At 38.5% G+C, this 16,396-nt stretch overlaps 1 protein-coding gene across 7 annotated transcripts in view; it reads left to right on the top strand.

Moving 5' to 3' along the window:
• Positions 1–14,095, top strand: part of MAP7D2 (MAP7 domain containing 2) — an 80,766-nt gene extending 66,671 nt beyond the window's left edge. For all 7 annotated transcript variants that reach the window (XM_088160257.1, XM_088160256.1, XM_088160255.1 and 4 more), the window contains 9 exons: positions 3,875–4,107; positions 4,482–4,608; positions 5,814–6,018; positions 6,789–6,893; positions 8,060–8,113; positions 8,746–8,824; positions 9,509–9,695; positions 11,634–11,913; positions 12,482–14,095. In XM_088160257.1, coding sequence (XP_088016383.1) covers positions 3,875–4,107; positions 4,482–4,608; positions 5,814–6,018; positions 6,789–6,893; positions 8,060–8,113; positions 8,746–8,824; positions 9,509–9,695; positions 11,634–11,883 — 1,240 coding nt within the window. In that variant the 3' untranslated portion in view covers positions 11,884–11,913; positions 12,482–14,095. The remainder of the gene's footprint in view (positions 1–3,874; positions 4,108–4,481; positions 4,609–5,813; positions 6,019–6,788; positions 6,894–8,059; positions 8,114–8,745; positions 8,825–9,508; positions 9,696–11,633; positions 11,914–12,481) is intronic.
• Positions 14,096–16,396: the final 2,301 nt, after the last annotated feature.

Below are 16,396 nucleotides of genomic sequence, written 5' to 3'. Positions count from 1 at the left end.
TTGATTTGGAAAGATAAAACAATGGCTAGGATCAATGTTGGATCGAGAGTATTTTGAGGTATTTTTCAGCAGTTAGCTAGATAACAGGCCAGGTCACCAATTTGAAACATCTGTAATAATGCAGCTATTCAAAAAACTATTCTACAGACCTATGCTGAGTTTCTTCTCTTTTAAGAAATGTAAAAGATAAATGAATCTTTTTGGCTACAAAAGATCAAAACTAAGAGTGAAAAAAACTGTTTTTGAGAAAGTGTCACAATGCAAAGATGTCAGAACCCAGAAATAGCTTGTGATCAGAGCAATGTTAGAAAGCAGGCTTGAGAACATGCAGGTCCTTCGTGTGTTTGCAGCAGAGTTTTTGTTGAATTAATGGAGAGAAAGTGGAAAAATAATGCAGCTCTGGCATTGCTGAAGAGTTCTGATTTAAAATCAGCCTTGTGAACAGCTGTAACCAGTGACCTGCCATGACTTTTCAGGAGAGCATGCTGTTCATGGCCAGAGCTGGATGTGACCTCTGATTTGTGTGCTACATGTGCTTTATTTTCTCTGCTTGGCAAAAGCAAGCTCAGAACCCCTCATATGCTTTTCCTGAGACATTTTTCTGCAGAATGGATTATCCCTTTTGTAATTACATAGGAGCCATTGTAATTAAGAATCAGTGGATCCTCACACCTGATAGATGTTCTAGCAGTGCATGTAGGGGGCAGCTTCTTTCATGTTGTCCCCATGTCACCTCAGGGCAGTTAGGTGAGAAAACAAATGTCTTCTTGGAGAGAGGAAGGTGCTTCTATATTCCCCTGTAAAATCCAGTTACTGAGAATTAGCAAATTGTCTGACAACTGACATGCTACCACTTCTTGAATTTTAGTAATTTGCCATCTTAATTCTCTAATCCTTATCAGGCATAATTCTGTTTCCCACTTTCTTATCATGGTTTAAACCTAAACAGGCTCTTATACAAGTGATTGTAATTTTTTTTTCTTAATAATTCCCTTTTTCTGCCTTTTCAATCAAGTTTGGCTCTTTATGGTATTAAGCAGCATAACTTAAATACTATTTAGAAGGAGTGTTTTTTCCAATAATAATTCTGCCTCTGTCAAGGAATGTTAGAGCTGCTAAGTTGAGAGTATGTTTTAAACACAAGGGAGAAAACAATGTTGATTTAATACTTTCTACTGGCATCCAGTAAATTATATAAAAATTCTGAAAAAATATTCCTGATGGACTTTCTCAGCTTCGCACTCCACACACTGCACTGTTCTCATCCTTGCAGTAATCAGTCTTTTCTATTTTTATCACTTTTAGCCACTTTATATGAAACTCTACTATTTTCTTGTTGTTTTTGTCTAAGAGCCTATAGCAGTTTTGGTAAAAAAAAATTACTGTAGGTATAAAAGTTCAAAGATGCAGTACCTGAATAATACATTCAGAACATGTTTGTAATCCACCAGCTGAGTTGTGCAGCCAGTCTGCTCCAATGCCTATGCAGTGCAAGATATGTGGCTCTTATGACTAGACTCCTTCCTACCGACCTCTTTGATTGTCATGTCTTTATGAGAGAACAATTACTTCTCTACTAATACTGAGAATGACTCAGCCTTACTTATTAGCCTATTTTGCTCCTTCTGTCACAACAAGTGACATCAAAAGCATTGCAAGGAGCGTGTGGTACAATTGGAAGTGTGAACCAAAGACAGTGAGAAGGGAGTCTGCTTTGAAGAAGTGTCTAATTAGCAAGAAGCAACGTCTGTGCTGCAGAAAAACATGGGAAAAATGTTTTCTCTTTATTTATATTTTTATGAAATGCAGTTGGAAGTGACTGCAATGATGAGGCACATGTGAGATGTACACGTGTAGGGGGGCCTTGAAATCTGCCTTTGCTTTCAGAAGGACCTGAAATCCATCTATATCCTAAAGAGGAATCTAAGACAATGCTAAAAACAGATTTAGTCAACACAACCAAACTCATTGGCTTCTCGCATTGCTTTTTTTTTTTTTTTTTCAATAAATCAATCAGACTTGCCTGTTCACAATTTCCAAAGCCTGTTTTTGTCATGGAGCAGCAGGAGTTGTGGGTGGCAGCAGGACAGACCTGGGTAGGGATCTTGCCCACAGCACCCCATCCCATAGCAAGCAAAAGAAGTGACCAGGGTCAACTAAGAGCCCTGCCAACAAAAGCCTTACTGAGGCAAGTCCAAGGACAAGCCAGGACATCAAGTCAGGATCAGCAGGTTAGGAAGCCAAGAAGAACAGGCTTACCTAGAGCTGAGCTCAGCCAAGGACCAAGGGTGAGGACCTGAACTGACAAGGGAGCTCCTGGTCCTGCCGGCTGGGGGCACCTGAGGTGAACTTCAAATTTAATTGGGTGCTACTGTTCCTGCAGCCTGAGGCTTTTGGAGTCTGTGGTGGCTCTTCAGTGGGAGAAAGTAAGTAGGGATGGTGCAATACTCTGCAGTGTTTACCTCCCCACGAACCAGGCAGCTCTGAGTGAGCTCCTTGTATTCTAATGTCTCAACCTCTTTCAAATGCAGTCTAATATGGTAGAAAATAACCCTTTTTTCTACTAAATTTGTGAGTTTGGGGAGGAGTTGAAAGATGTGTTATTTTTATTTTCTGCTCTGTAATGCAAATGCGGTTCTGGTTATAATGGTCTCTGATCACACAATACTATAGTTAGATCTATACAAAACTTGCCACTCCAGTCCATTAATTTTCAGTTGTTGTTCATGTTTTTCTTGCTTGTGGTCTGCCAGAATGAGTGTATAGTCCAGAAAGCATGTTATAGTATATGAAACTCTATATTGTGTAGATGAAAAAAGTGATAAGGGATAATACATTTATATAATAATTGCATATCCGGGAAGAAGGTTAGAAATACATGTGTAATGTTCACTTTAATGTAAGATAATTTATTCTAATGAGACTCACATAAATCATTATTTTAAGATTGTAATCTCTTTATTCTTATATTACTTAGTCACACATCCCAGTCTTTCTTAATGTTACAAGTGCTAGTTACTGGTGTTACATAAATAATGAATGGTGTTTGTGTGTAGTTTTATGTTTCCTGGTAATCTGTTCTCTTTGTGTGCACCAATTTTCAATGAATATCAGATATCTTTACCCTTCCACTTTCCCAGAACTGACTTCAGGGTTATCACTTCACCTGAAGTGTGCAACAGCCAGATGAGCAGTGGGCTGCATTGCTGCTGTGCATTGCCATCACAAGTGCAGCTGGTGAAAGGCTGCAGGCGCTGAGTTTGGAGTCTGGAGTCTGTTGTGTTCATGCTGAAAAAAACACTAACTCAAACAGGTGTTGCTGACAATATAATGGTTTGGTTAGTTCTGTTTCTTTCTGTAGTACCCAGCCTGACCTTTGTGTATACTGGTATTTGGTGCTTTTGTGGAAAATCAGATACTATTAGAAAAAGACCATGGCTGGAAAGGTGTTATTCAGATGAAAGCAGCACTCTGTAGCTCATTATAATTCCGACAGAAAGCGAGCAGTCATAGCTTTTCATAGTTTACATGTTGAGAAGGACTGTAGAAATAGTAAAGTTGCTGGAATTATTTTGAAATAGTCATGACTAAAATAATTGGTTTAGGTAGTCCACAATTTCCTGTATCTCACCTAGACCTTAGACAGTGTTATTGGTTTATTTTAATGAGAATTTTCTGTAATTGTGTGCACATCCTTGTCATTTCTATGCATTTTAAGTTCTGATTGTATCCAGGTGGTTCTTATCAGTATTGTGCAAAACAGCTGATACTTCTCTGTAGCCAGAGACAAGAAAGAATGAGAAATGTGAAGGTGGAATTTGATTCCAAGCTGTGTAACGTCTGGCCTTTTTTGATTTTTGTTTTCCCTCATCAGGACAGTTGCAAAGACATATCCTCAGTCTCCTAAAAACACCAAACAATATCCAGCTTCTCCTGTAAAGCATCGTGCCACTTCCAATCTCAGCCAGGAAACACCTAAAAAGAAAGCAGACAAGGAGAAAGAAAATGCCAGTCACCTGAAATCCCCAGGAGCACGGGCTGATGATGTGGGCCAGGTGGCTCCTGAGAAGCACGTGCCTTCTGCTGGAAAGGCCGAGAACAGTGAAGGTGAGCCTTACTGCAAGGTGTTAGTGCAAGATACCATGGGTCCCTGAGACTTTTAAACAGTCATGAGCTGTTCTTCTCATGAAGCTGCTCAGTCATAGGCTTTTGAGAATGTGTAAAAATACCTACTGGAACCTGTGAATAGACTTTTCACTCATGTACCAAAAGCACTTGTTAATGAGGATATAAAAATGCTGACATCCAGGGATGCCCTTAAATATTCTATCTTCTTTATGCTGAAAAGGCTGAAGTGTGCTTATAAAAAGGTGTCTTACCACTCTGAACAAGGCCAATTTCAGCCTCTGTACGAACCTGGAATTGCTGGACACTCTCTTTGATCTCTGCCTGACTTTCCACCCTTCATTGTCTTCTCCTAGGGAAGATCACAGCAGGAACAAGTGATGCAGAAGAAGCTGCAAAAATTCTAGCTGAAAAAAGACGACAGGCCCGCCTGCAAAAAGAACAAGAGGAAAAGGAGAGACAGGAAAGAGAAGAAAGAGAAAGGTCTCTCTATTGCTTTGTGAAAGTTATTACCTAATAATTTAACCTGTATCCCTGAAGATGCTTGAAACTGTGGTAGTTTTGGAATCAAGTGGGAGCTTATATGTATTTGTTAATTTCTTTAATTTCAGACTCACATTTCATTAATGTCTTTTGCAGTCTCTTTGATTAGTGAAGTTAGAAAATAATAATTTGGCCTCTTCAAGAACCCTGAATAAACTCTTACTTTTCCAAATACTTCAAGCATGTCTATGCTGAAGTGCACAATGCAGTCTGGACATACCTGAAGTATTTTATATTGTAAAAAAATATTTGAGGTGGTTTTAAATGAGCATGTAGCAGAAAATAGTCTTGCAGCAGCAGGATATGCATTAAATGGTAAAGCTTGAATCATTCATAATTAAGCTGAAGTTCATCTTCCTGCCCAACTCTGCTGCAGGCATTGAGCAGGCTTTGAGGGCAGAGTGAAGGTTGCTGTGTGTGAGCAGTGAAGTTCTGGCTCTGTTCTGGGAACAGGCTTTGAGGTGGTTACAACATGGAATGCTGTTTGCAAGTGTCAGCAAACCATGCACTTCCTTCAACCCTCTAATAGTAAATCAGTAATTCTGCATGTCAAGATTCAACTTTGAGTTTTCTTATTAAAAACACAGTGGATGGAGTGGGAGTGGAATGACCTCCTACCACTTACAAAACACTTCTTAAGGAGCATGATGTCCCTCAGTGGGCCAGGGAACAACACAGATGGAATTTAGACCCACTCCTTCCAGTGTTCCAGTGTGTTTTGTGGAATTTTTTGCTAGTCATTCCACCTGTTCAGATGAAGGAAAGGATAAGAGAACTTGCTTGTTTATAGATACCAGCGTTCTGGGTGTCAAATACAGGGGAAGGGGGTTGTCTTTGTTCTTGAAACTTAATTTTATTATTGACACTCTAATTGAAATTACAACAGAAATGTTTTCTTTGATCACACATGTTTTTCAATGGAAATTATAACTTCTATGAAATATTTTAGGCATTAAAAGCAAGATTGGAGTAAAAGCTTGATAGCAACCTGAATTCTGAGCATGTGCTCAATGTCTTCACTGTATCCTGCCATCTTTCATGAAAATATGTGCTGATGCATGTGTTATCAGTTACTGATGTACATACAATAGGATTCATGCTAAACAAGATGAAGCCTTTTAAACCTTCTGTTACATTTTTTGCAGGCTTGAAAGAGAAGAGCAGAAAAGAAAAGCAGAAGAAGAAAGACTTCGTCTGGAAGAAGAAGCTCGTAAAAAGGAGGAGGAAAGAAAACGTGAAGAAGAGGTAGCTAGAAAAAAGGCAGAAGAGGAAGCCAGGAGAAGAGCCCAGGAAGAACAAATGCTAAAGGAAAAGCAAGAAAAAGAGCTCCAAGCCAAACTTGAGAAACAGGTATCATTTCAAACAAAAATGTGAAATTTTTATACATGTACAAAAATACTTCTTAATACTTAATACTTGGTAGTCTGCCTGAAATAAATAATGGCCTGTCGAGATTTTCATGGGTCTGGGTCTTCAGAGAGACAAGAACAGTTGTCAGTTGCTGTAAAGTTGTTTATTGCATGAATACATCAGTCTTGAAGGCAAAGAGTTGAGAGTATTAAAGTCTAAAAGCTTATGGCATAGAGTCCCGAGCAGAAGCAGCAGCAACAGCAGCTTCCACACCTTTCTTCTTCCTCCTGTTCTTCCTCTCTCACCCCAATACAGGGAATTTTATTCATAAATCACCTAATCAGCTAAAGCCACGATTCTAAAACATTCTTCCTACACTTATCAGAGCTCAATTCTAAAGTACAAAAGTAGTGTCAGTCCTTACACATAATTTACACATATAGTTCTATCTATTCATGTAAGTGGTTCTATCTGTTTTATCTAGAAATGCAAGCAATGTTCTGCTATGTTTTCATTATGTCTGGAGCTAAGTTACTGAACTTTAAACTAGGCTTTAGAGCTTTTTACTCTCTTAAGGCACTTAAAGTATATTCCTACTTAAAACTAAAACTTACATTTCTACTTCATATCTGTGTGGCTTAATATATTTTAATTTCCCTAAAGGCTTAAATTCAATCCCTGCATTCTTTTCTCTCTCTGAGGGACTCAGAGAGGCTTCTATTTTATACACTCCAACAATGGCCCTAACATATTTTACACGTTTTGATTAGAGGGAAGAAGCAGAAATCAAAGCCCGTGAAGCAGCTGAACAGCTTCGTCTTGAAAGGGAACAAATCATGCAGCAAATTGAGCAAGAAAGGCTGGAGCGGAAGAAGGTGGGTGTTTGCATCTCAGGATAATGATTTCATTTCTTGTTTAAATACATAACCCAGGAAGCATCCAGTAGTATCTGCTAACAATAATCTGGAGGGATTAGAGGTGAATAGTTACAGAAAATTTAGTATGTGTTACTTGCTTGTTAGGGGAACATGGACATCAAAATTTATAACAAAGTGGAATTGCCTGAGGCAAATGCCTTTCTACAAGGCACCGAGCAAACAGAGAGGCAGCCTCTACTTGAAAAGTTAAATGCCTGAGACAAACAAGGAATGGCATGACAAGGCAAATGTCAGTTGCTGCCCAGCCCAGGACATCACTAACTACTTAGAAACAGTGACTTTGTTTAAAGCTTACTCAACAAAAGCTCTGTGTCATTAATTGAGAAAGTTTGTGATTAACGAACAGCTTTTCCCCCACCTGGCTGTCTCTGGTTGCCTTATGCAGAGGAGCAGGATTGTCTGGCCACTGGTGCTGTGCACAGAAATGGCTGAAGCTGCATAAATTAGCTTTGTTCACAGCTGTGTGGCAGGAAAGAGAACAGCTGCAGAGTCCCTGTCTGGTTACAAAAGGTCATCTATCCATATATGTTATTCCAATATGTTTTAAACTGCTCACCACTGAACTGGAAGCATGTTGCAGTTGCAGATTAGAATATCAAACCAAAGTGTTTACATCTCAAATAATTGCCTTTTTAATGAAGAAAGAAGGAAAACAAGTGTTTTAGGATAATGCCTTACACGTTTCCAGCAAGAAAAACTTCAGATATTTCATTTTGCTCTTCTATTTTAAAAATGCTAACTATTTTTAAAGGAACTGTTTGGAAATAGTTGGAAAAGAAACTAGATTAAAATAACCACTGTTTGTTTTAAACAAATGCCTTGTTCCAGAACTGAGCATAACTTATAGCTCCAAACACTTTGTACTAAAATACTTGTTTCTAAAGTACATCTACTGAGAAAATCATATTCTCTAAGATCTGATAGGTTAAAGCCAACTTCAAGATGTTTTCTATCTTTAGTTTTCTTATTTGTTCTCCCTTTTCTGAGATAGGCAGGGAGGATGTAATGACAGTAAAGAAAAGGTTCTTTGTCCTTTTTTCCCCTGTCTCTTGTGTTACATATTCTGTCTGCCATCTCATCTTCAAATTTATTTTGATTTATAGAGAATAGATGAAATAATGAAGAGAACAAGGAAGAGTGAAACCCCAGAAATAAAGGTATGAAACAGTATGTGGTTACAGAATTTTTGTTTTGTTTTATTATCATATGTGGAAATTAAATTCTAGGGTAGTACCATGTTAGTAAGTGTACTTAGGTACACTCTAGACCCAAATTTTAGATGCATTTCAAACTGAGAGTGACTATTGCTGTGTCACAGTCACTGCTACAGAGACACAGCTTTTATGCAGCCTTTGCAGGTAGGATCATTGTCCCCCTCACTACCTAGCAAAGGGCAGCAGCCCATTTCTGCATGCTGGAGTTGCAATGTTTGCTGCTATTGATGTATCTTCCTGCTTTGTACCAGCCAGTGAATTAGTTACTGAGCTCTCTTTGTTATGCCTGTCAGGAATGTGAGTTTGAAAAGAAGGCAATTTTGTCCAGCTAAGAAGTGACAGGTTTTAATTTCTAATCTCCTAAGGAAATTGTTTGTTCAGTTACTTTCAGAGAATATTTTCTTTTTTAATTTCAAAAAGTGCTATGCCTAACTAAAAAGGAAAAAACGTCTTGTCTTGCTGTTGGTCTTTTGTCACCCTATGGCCCTGGGAAGTCTCACAAGTTTTGAGTCCAATCAGTTCCATGAAGGTTACAGTCTTCCCTCTAATACAGCTGAGTCATTACTTGATTTCAGAAGGAAGAGCCAAAACTGGAGATCCCATCAACTCTGAATGTGGAAAAGCAACCAAAGACCCTTGTTCTCAACCAGCCAGGTAAAAAGTGCCATATTTTTCTGACCTATTTTCACAGTTGAATCTCTTCAGATTTTTTTGATCTGAGGCAGAGCACTGTGTATTATCATAAGTTTCTTGCTTTCATCTCAAAAAGAACAGCTGCATTTGCATCAGTGACAAATGTTAGAAACTGGAGTCAGCTTTGCTTTGCCACCTAAGCAAAAGCAGAATAAAGTTTCTCCTCCATTTTAGTACCTGATGTAGCATTTTTGTAAATGAAAAGTTCTAATCTGCCAATATGTTTGATTGCTGCAACCTACCTTTAAATTTTGTAGGTGGAAAATTCTTGCATACAGCCAAGCTTTTTATAGTATGACTCTAAATCTTACATTTAATTTGACATCATAAAAAAATATGTATTTAAAGGACTATTAAATAAAATGCACATATCTGACATTTATCTATATTTTGTTTACTTCTCCAGGCTAAGGTTTTTAGTACATGACATAAAAGATAAAACATTCTCTTCCTGTTTCCTCCAATTTAAAAGATGTATCATAGGGCAGTTTTGGAGTGGAATAGAGGGATGACAGTGTAGTATGATGAGTAATGGATTAAACAGAGTCTACTGCATTGTCAGTCTTCCTTTCTACCCAATCTATAACTTAAAACTGTTTAAATAACAAAGTTTCTACTGTCATCATTTCTAACATTCTTTTGTAGAGATCAATGGATTGGCAACCTGCCTGAAAAATAAAAGCTTAGAAAGTGCTGCTTCTGTAATCCCTTCCCAAGATGTAGTTGCCAATGGACTGAAGTCAGTTTCGGGACTTATTCAGCTGGAAGCTGTTGATGGGAAATCTAACAGCATGGAAGATTCAACAGATGAGGTTCAGTCCATGGATGTGAGGTACAGACTGGATGTACCAACAGGGTTGTGGAATTCATATGAGACACGGGATTTTGGCTTTTGTTTGTTAATACTCTACTACTTTCCTTCTCACGTCCCCCCAGGGTGGCAGCTGGGTGTGCACTGGGCGTGTGTTCTGATCCTGCCAGGAGGCTCCTGCCTGTTTGACACAAGAGCCACGGAACCTTATCTCACTCTCGCATATTTGGGGGAGGGAACTCTGAAATCCTTCCACAGTCCTTACTTACAGATTCCATCCAAGTTTGCCCAAACCTTTCAGATAGTTTTGTGAAATCAGCTACTGCACATATTGTTCTGATGTCACCATTTTTTCATCGGGCTGCATAGCTGTGGTGTGTGAGCATTTCTGCTTCCATACAAACAAAATAAAGAAAATAATGGATTTAGAATTTTAATTACTTAACAAATAGAAATGTATGGAAATCAGTAAAAAACTTTGCGGTTCTAAATACTCTCACATTTTGATAGAAGTATGTGCAGAAAAGAAGGATTTTTAATTTTAAGTTTTTTAATTTACATATTTATATATGTAATATATAAATATAATAGGCAATTCATTTAAGGCTGCTAAGTCGAAGCTACATCTGAATTTTTATACTGTTCTCCCTTAATCAGTAAGCCTCTCATAATGTCTCAGTATTTCCAGCAAATATGCATAAATATATAGAAAATGCCTTGCTGAGACTGACCAAAAGACTTTGTAGCCCATTATTTGCTCTCGGAGAGGATCAATAAGAAAAACTAGTGAGGGAGAGCACCAGAGCCTGCAATCCAAGACCACTGAAGTGTAACCTTAGGGATATTAAGGGTGCAAGTTTGCCTTGGCCACTGATTGACATGTTGTCCATGAATTTATCCAACTTTTTTTTTTTTTACCAGCTGACATTTGTGTCTAGGACCTTGCCTGAAAGCAGTCTGTACAGTACAGTCTCACTGGGTAGATTATGTTCTTTGATCCCTGTTAAACCCACTTTCTTATTGGTGGCATTGGACACCCCTTAAATTTTGTGTTGTAAGATTTCATGCACGTTAGGTTTGCCCTCAACTCATCCATCATGGTTTTAGAAATGTCTGTGAAAGGCTTCTTCTGCCTTCTGTTCTCCAAACTACAATGCACTAGCCTTGCTAGTCTCAGTAAAGCAGCTGATTGTAGCATTTCTTAAGTTTAATTATGGGATTTCTATGTCTGACCTTATGCCCTACTTACACATTCTAAAACTACTGTCCACACGATCACACATTACTTGATTGGTGCTGCTCTCTTGTCCATGCACTTTGCAGGAGATATGATTGGTTACAGTCCAGTGCTCCACTGCCCACCTTTATCTTGGTTCTTGCAATCTTGGTATTCTGTTTTTCAGCTTCTTCTTTCCCAATTTAGCACAATTTATGTTTCAGTAGCCTTGACGAATTCCAGAGTGTTTGATAAAAACAGCTAAAAATAGCTTGGCTGGTGCACCTGGTATAAACTATGGCCTGGGCTGTTCAAATACATTGCTACAATAAGGTCTTAAGAAATAACTTTTTATTTTAGTTTTGAAATGTATGTGCTTTGAGTAAGTGTTTGCAGGATCAGGACAGTAATATGAAAGATGCAATAAACATTTAGGTAAAGGAGTGGTGCAGGGACTGAAATAATGTTTGGTAAACTCAGTTCAGTAAACAGGTTTAGGAGATGATCGCTCATGTCACACAGCTACCACAAACCTTAATCATTAAGGGATATAGGTTAGGTATGACCTTCCATCCTGAACATGGCGATATCTTTTTCCTTTGGATTAGAACATTGTCTAGGTAAAAACTTGCTGCAGCTGCCTTAAGATGAGTGGTAGTTTCTGAACAGTCAGAGGTTTAATTTGATTGTTGCTTAATGAAGTTAAACACCTCTTTTTCTGTGTCTTTTTATCTTTTGTATAGCCCGGCTTCAAAAGAAGAACTTATCTCTATCCCTGAATATTCACCCATGAATGAACTCATGCCAGGGGTTTCTTTGGACCAAAATGGGACGAGTAATGCCAAGGCTCTTGAAGACCTCTTGGATTTCACAGGCCAAGCTACCTACTCCAAGATGTCCAGTGATACCCTTAGCCTAGATGACTGTAACAAAAACTTGATTGAGGGATTTAACAGCCCGGGACAGGAAAATACACTTAATTCTATCTGTTGACAGCCTCGCTTTTCAGCAGAACAGATACAGGTACAGTATTGTGATAAACATCTTAGGTATGATAAATTGCTGTGATTGCTTGCTAGCTTCCCAGAATATTGCAGCAGTTGTACACAGCAGCGTGGAGAGAGAAAGAAAGCTGTTCTCCTAGGTATTTAAATTCAATATAATCTTTGAGATTTGCAGCTGCCTGTGAATTGGCATCATATGCAAACTGACTGTATCATAGCAACCACAAGTATCTGGGAAATAGAAACATTTCCTTTAGGCATCCAGAATTTCTTCATTAATACAATACCTTTCCTGTATATCTTTGGAGCCTATTTGCATGAAGAAAATAGTTAAAAGTGGGGCCAGTCTAGGCCATGATAGTTATTGCTGCTGTTTACTCTTTTCTGCTGCTCTAAAACTTGCAGTGTAGAATCACATACTCTAAAAAGCCAGCATAGTAAAAACCTATAGTAGGCTTCAGTGAGAGTTTCAAAGTATAAAGCCATAGTCAGGTTTTTTGGAAGAGCATATTCTCTAAATTACAAAACTGAGGTCATCTAACTTGTGTAGCTGACTTGATATTCTTCTCTCTCTTTTTAATTGACAGAGATAACAGTTTCTGGAGGATATATATCCCTGTGATGCTACTGGCAGTAAAATATGAGCTTGTCACTTGAAAAAGCTTCTGCAGTCCTTGAACACTGGATTTCAAATAATCAGAGCTGAATATAACTTGTCTTCCCAGGGAATATGTTGAATAACTGGCTGCTTTTGGTAGAAACCAATGATCTAGAGCCTTGATGTTTCAGGGAAGACAGAGCGTGCATTAGAATTTGAGCTTTAGCTGCTAATAAAGCACTTATTTCTTCTTTAATTTAAAATTCATCTCAACACTTCACTGTGATTTTTACCTGTGCATTTTATTTTTAAATAATTCTTTCCTAGGATTGATCATACATCCATTTAGACATCTTTTTCTTGTAAATAATGATGGAGTTTGCCCACAGTGCATTGAAACAAAATAATATACTGTACTTTAGTTTTGTGCCTATCTTTTTTTGTCTTCAATAAGGAGTTATTGGCAACTTTTATGAGGTGTGTAATTCAAAACTGTAGCTGAAGAGGCTTGAAAAACATATAGCTGCTGGAATCAAAAGAGCCTTTTATTGACTGTGGAGTGTGGGAACTATCCCTTTATGATGATGTTGACACTTTTAGTCACTAGTGGCACTTACTGGTTAATATTAATTAGTCTGGGAGCAACTATCGACTGTGTTTAAAATCATATTTGTGTAACACTTGTAAGCAAAGTAGGCAAAATGCCAAGTGCAACCCCTTAATATAAATGTAGTATAGCTGTAGTAGAGCCAAGTGAGTGATCAGGAGGGTGACACATTAACCTTTGAATATGCAGACACTTGATTGATACCAGCAGGCTTTCTATCACACAGAGAAGTATTTTGTCTTCCTGTAGGCTCAATAAAATGGGATTTGGTCAGCAGCAAAACAATATGTGAGTGTCAGAAACACAAAGGCCAAAATGCATGCCAGGAACACTGGGGGCCCTTAACGTTCTGTAAACATCTGTGTGGAACAGTCCACATCACGGTGTACAAGGTCAGGGCATCATGTGCCATACAGTGTTAACTTTATTTCTGTTGGTGAACCTTTATGCTAGATCAAGTGCTGCTTTGAGGACATTTTGTCCCGTCCCTTATAATAATAAATTATAAATACAACTCTCTTTGGACACTAACACAAAAGACATGAAAACTTGGTGGGGAGGGGTTTGTTTCTCTCTCTCTTTTTTTTTTTTTTTTCCACATGTAAGAGTTCACAGCATAGATTGACCAGAGTTGTAGCACCATTCTTGTGCTCTTAAAAGTCAGCAGTGGGAAAGTAACCAGTGACATGATGTACAATGCCTAAAAAAATCATACCTACAACAATCCAGCTCTATTTATGTTAGTGTACTTCAAAGAAATACTTTCTTTTGACTGTGCAGTAAGCTGTAGCATGGTACTGTGTCTTCCAAATTAGTCCTTCATCTATTTCCTAAATAATAAACAAACAAACAGTTTGTTTTGCTGTAATACATTGTGTTTGACAAATGTCATATTATATTTTATTATGGTGTCATTGTATAACCTGTAGATTTCTGTATTTGCATGACCTGTATAGCATGTATAAAGGTGAAATACATTTTCATTTATGAATCTGACTTGTTTCTTAGCACCTTTTATTCCCACAACGATATGACATTTAAAAATATATATGTTAATTTGTTCTGAGGTATTTTCTGATGAAGGGTATAATACTGAATGAAGGAGTTGTTGTCAAAACCTCAGAATATTTCACATTGTTCCAACTGCCATATATTCATTTGCTTTCTGAGGTCCTGCCAGTACACTGAGGAAGTGCAGGCTGGTGGCCAAAGAGCCTTAAGGTGAGGGCTCCAAATTGTGGCATCCAAAGGGCTGGTGACAGTATAGGGGCCAGTTTGCAGCCCCAGCCTCTGCTCTCTGGCAAAGAAAATAGGCAAAAGAGAATTTGAGCGTTGTAGTAAGTGGACATTGTTCTGTTTAGTGTGCAAGAGCTGTTCTGTAAGAGCACCTGTGACATAAATGCTGAACTTCTCTTCAAGCTGTGTGTACACACTGCTGCTTGGAAAGTGACCAGCCTGGAGCTGCTGTTAGTTGTCTAGTGAAATGCTATGGGGAAACTTTATATATTTTTTTAAGTCATCACTTCAGTCAAAATTGCAAATGAGAATCTGGTTTTGTGATGAAGTATATTAATACTTTCTATGGTGACAGTTCATTTCATTTGTATTGACTCCTGAAACGTTCATGTTATTTGTCCACTCGATTATTTACTAAGATTGAAGGAAACAAGATGAGAATTTGTGAAGAAATTGCAGATTTACCTTTAGCTTTCAAATGTAACTTTTCAAGTTTGGCTGAGTATCTGGAGTAGGTAGTCCCAGCTGAGGAGTTAAATTAATTCTTTTTGCTTTTGATGATGTAACTTCTTCATAGGAGCACCATCCCAGTGTTTGCTGCTGTGAATCAAGACTGTGCAATAAGCTTTAATTTCAATTTGTCAGTGGTCTTGCAACTGCAGCGAATGATCACTAGTGATTCACACAAGTCCTTGACAGAGCTTTTCTGCTGTTATTTTATATAACTATTAGTAAGTTTCTAAAAGATAAATAACACCTGTGAGGTAATTGGGCATCACAGTAGCTTTCTAATTAGGTTCAGCACTTTCCATGGTGTTACCCTGGGAAATGGCATCGAGAGCTTGCCTTAGATCACTGTGAAGGTTCTGAGCAGACCTCTTGTCTCCCCAAGGAGTTAATTTCAAAATAAAATTGCATCGATGAGGGGTGGATCTGGATCCCCACGTTGTATTTTCATCTGGTGATGAACAGCTAGAAGCAGGGGGAATCATCCTCTCTCCTTTAATTGTACAAATGAGATGTGTGCAGAAAGCTGCATAAATAGCACAGATTGCTACTCTGGCTGGAAGGGTGAGGATCTTCCCTCTGGCATAAAGAGAGCAGTACCTTTCCCTGCTTCCCACCCCTCCTCAGTCCCAGCTTGACAGCATCTACAACTGAGGTGCCTCTGCCACCACCCTGCTCCTGTTCCAGGCATTGTCAGTGTGGCACTGCAGCTCTTCTGCTGCCCAAGGGAGCGCAGTGCCCAAGGTTCAGCATTGATCACACTTCTTGGAGAAGCCTGAGATCTGAGGATAACTGGGCTTCAGTGCTGCACAGCGGCCTGGAAACCCTAGAATCCTTCCCATTAAGGTTTAAACTGTATTAAAATGTAGGTAGTTCAATATTCAAGAGCTGAAATCGAGACATTGAGGTTTATATCTTGCTTTCTCTCAGCCTGCCCTGTGCCCTGCACAAGAGGGAGACTGTCCTGTAAGCAGCACAAATGAATCGGTGGTAATATGTTGTCCCTTTTCCTGATTTAGTGACCTGTGGGAGACCTGTGGGACTTCTGCCTTACTTCTTTTCTCCCTCCCTATTCAAGAACAAGGTGCAAATTGAAAAAAGTCTCTTCATTTGTTTTCATTTCAGGATAATGTTGTTCAGGCTGTTGGTTGCCTCCAAAACCAGCATGAAGAGTGGTGGTTCCACCTATGCTGACACTGTTTATGGGTGCACAAAGAGGCCTAAAGGGCAGTTATCTGACACTGGGGATGCTGATTTTCAGTATCAATATTAAATTCGGAAAAGTGTATTATTACTGCTTAGCCACTATGCTATAATCTGGAAAATACATTGTATATTGTTACTGAATGCAATTTTCTCTGGATTTTCTTTTTGATCTTCAGTAAAGCAGGTTTAAAATGCAATCTCTCCAGATTATATACACTTAAAAATAACAGAAAATTTAAAATGTTCAGATGCATTTTTGTTATTGCTGTTTGTGCAATAATAGCGGTCCAGAACACTGTGAGCCACAATGTTCATTTCTCCCCTACTTTTTTATCACATCAATCATCT

The sequence above is a fragment of the Sturnus vulgaris genome, chromosome 2 (assembly GCF_052056855.1).
Source record: "Sturnus vulgaris isolate bStuVul1 chromosome 2, bStuVul1.hap1, whole genome shotgun sequence".
Classification (NCBI taxonomy): domain Eukaryota; kingdom Metazoa; phylum Chordata; class Aves; order Passeriformes; family Sturnidae; genus Sturnus; species Sturnus vulgaris.
This window is presented reverse-complemented; position numbering and strand designations above follow the sequence as displayed.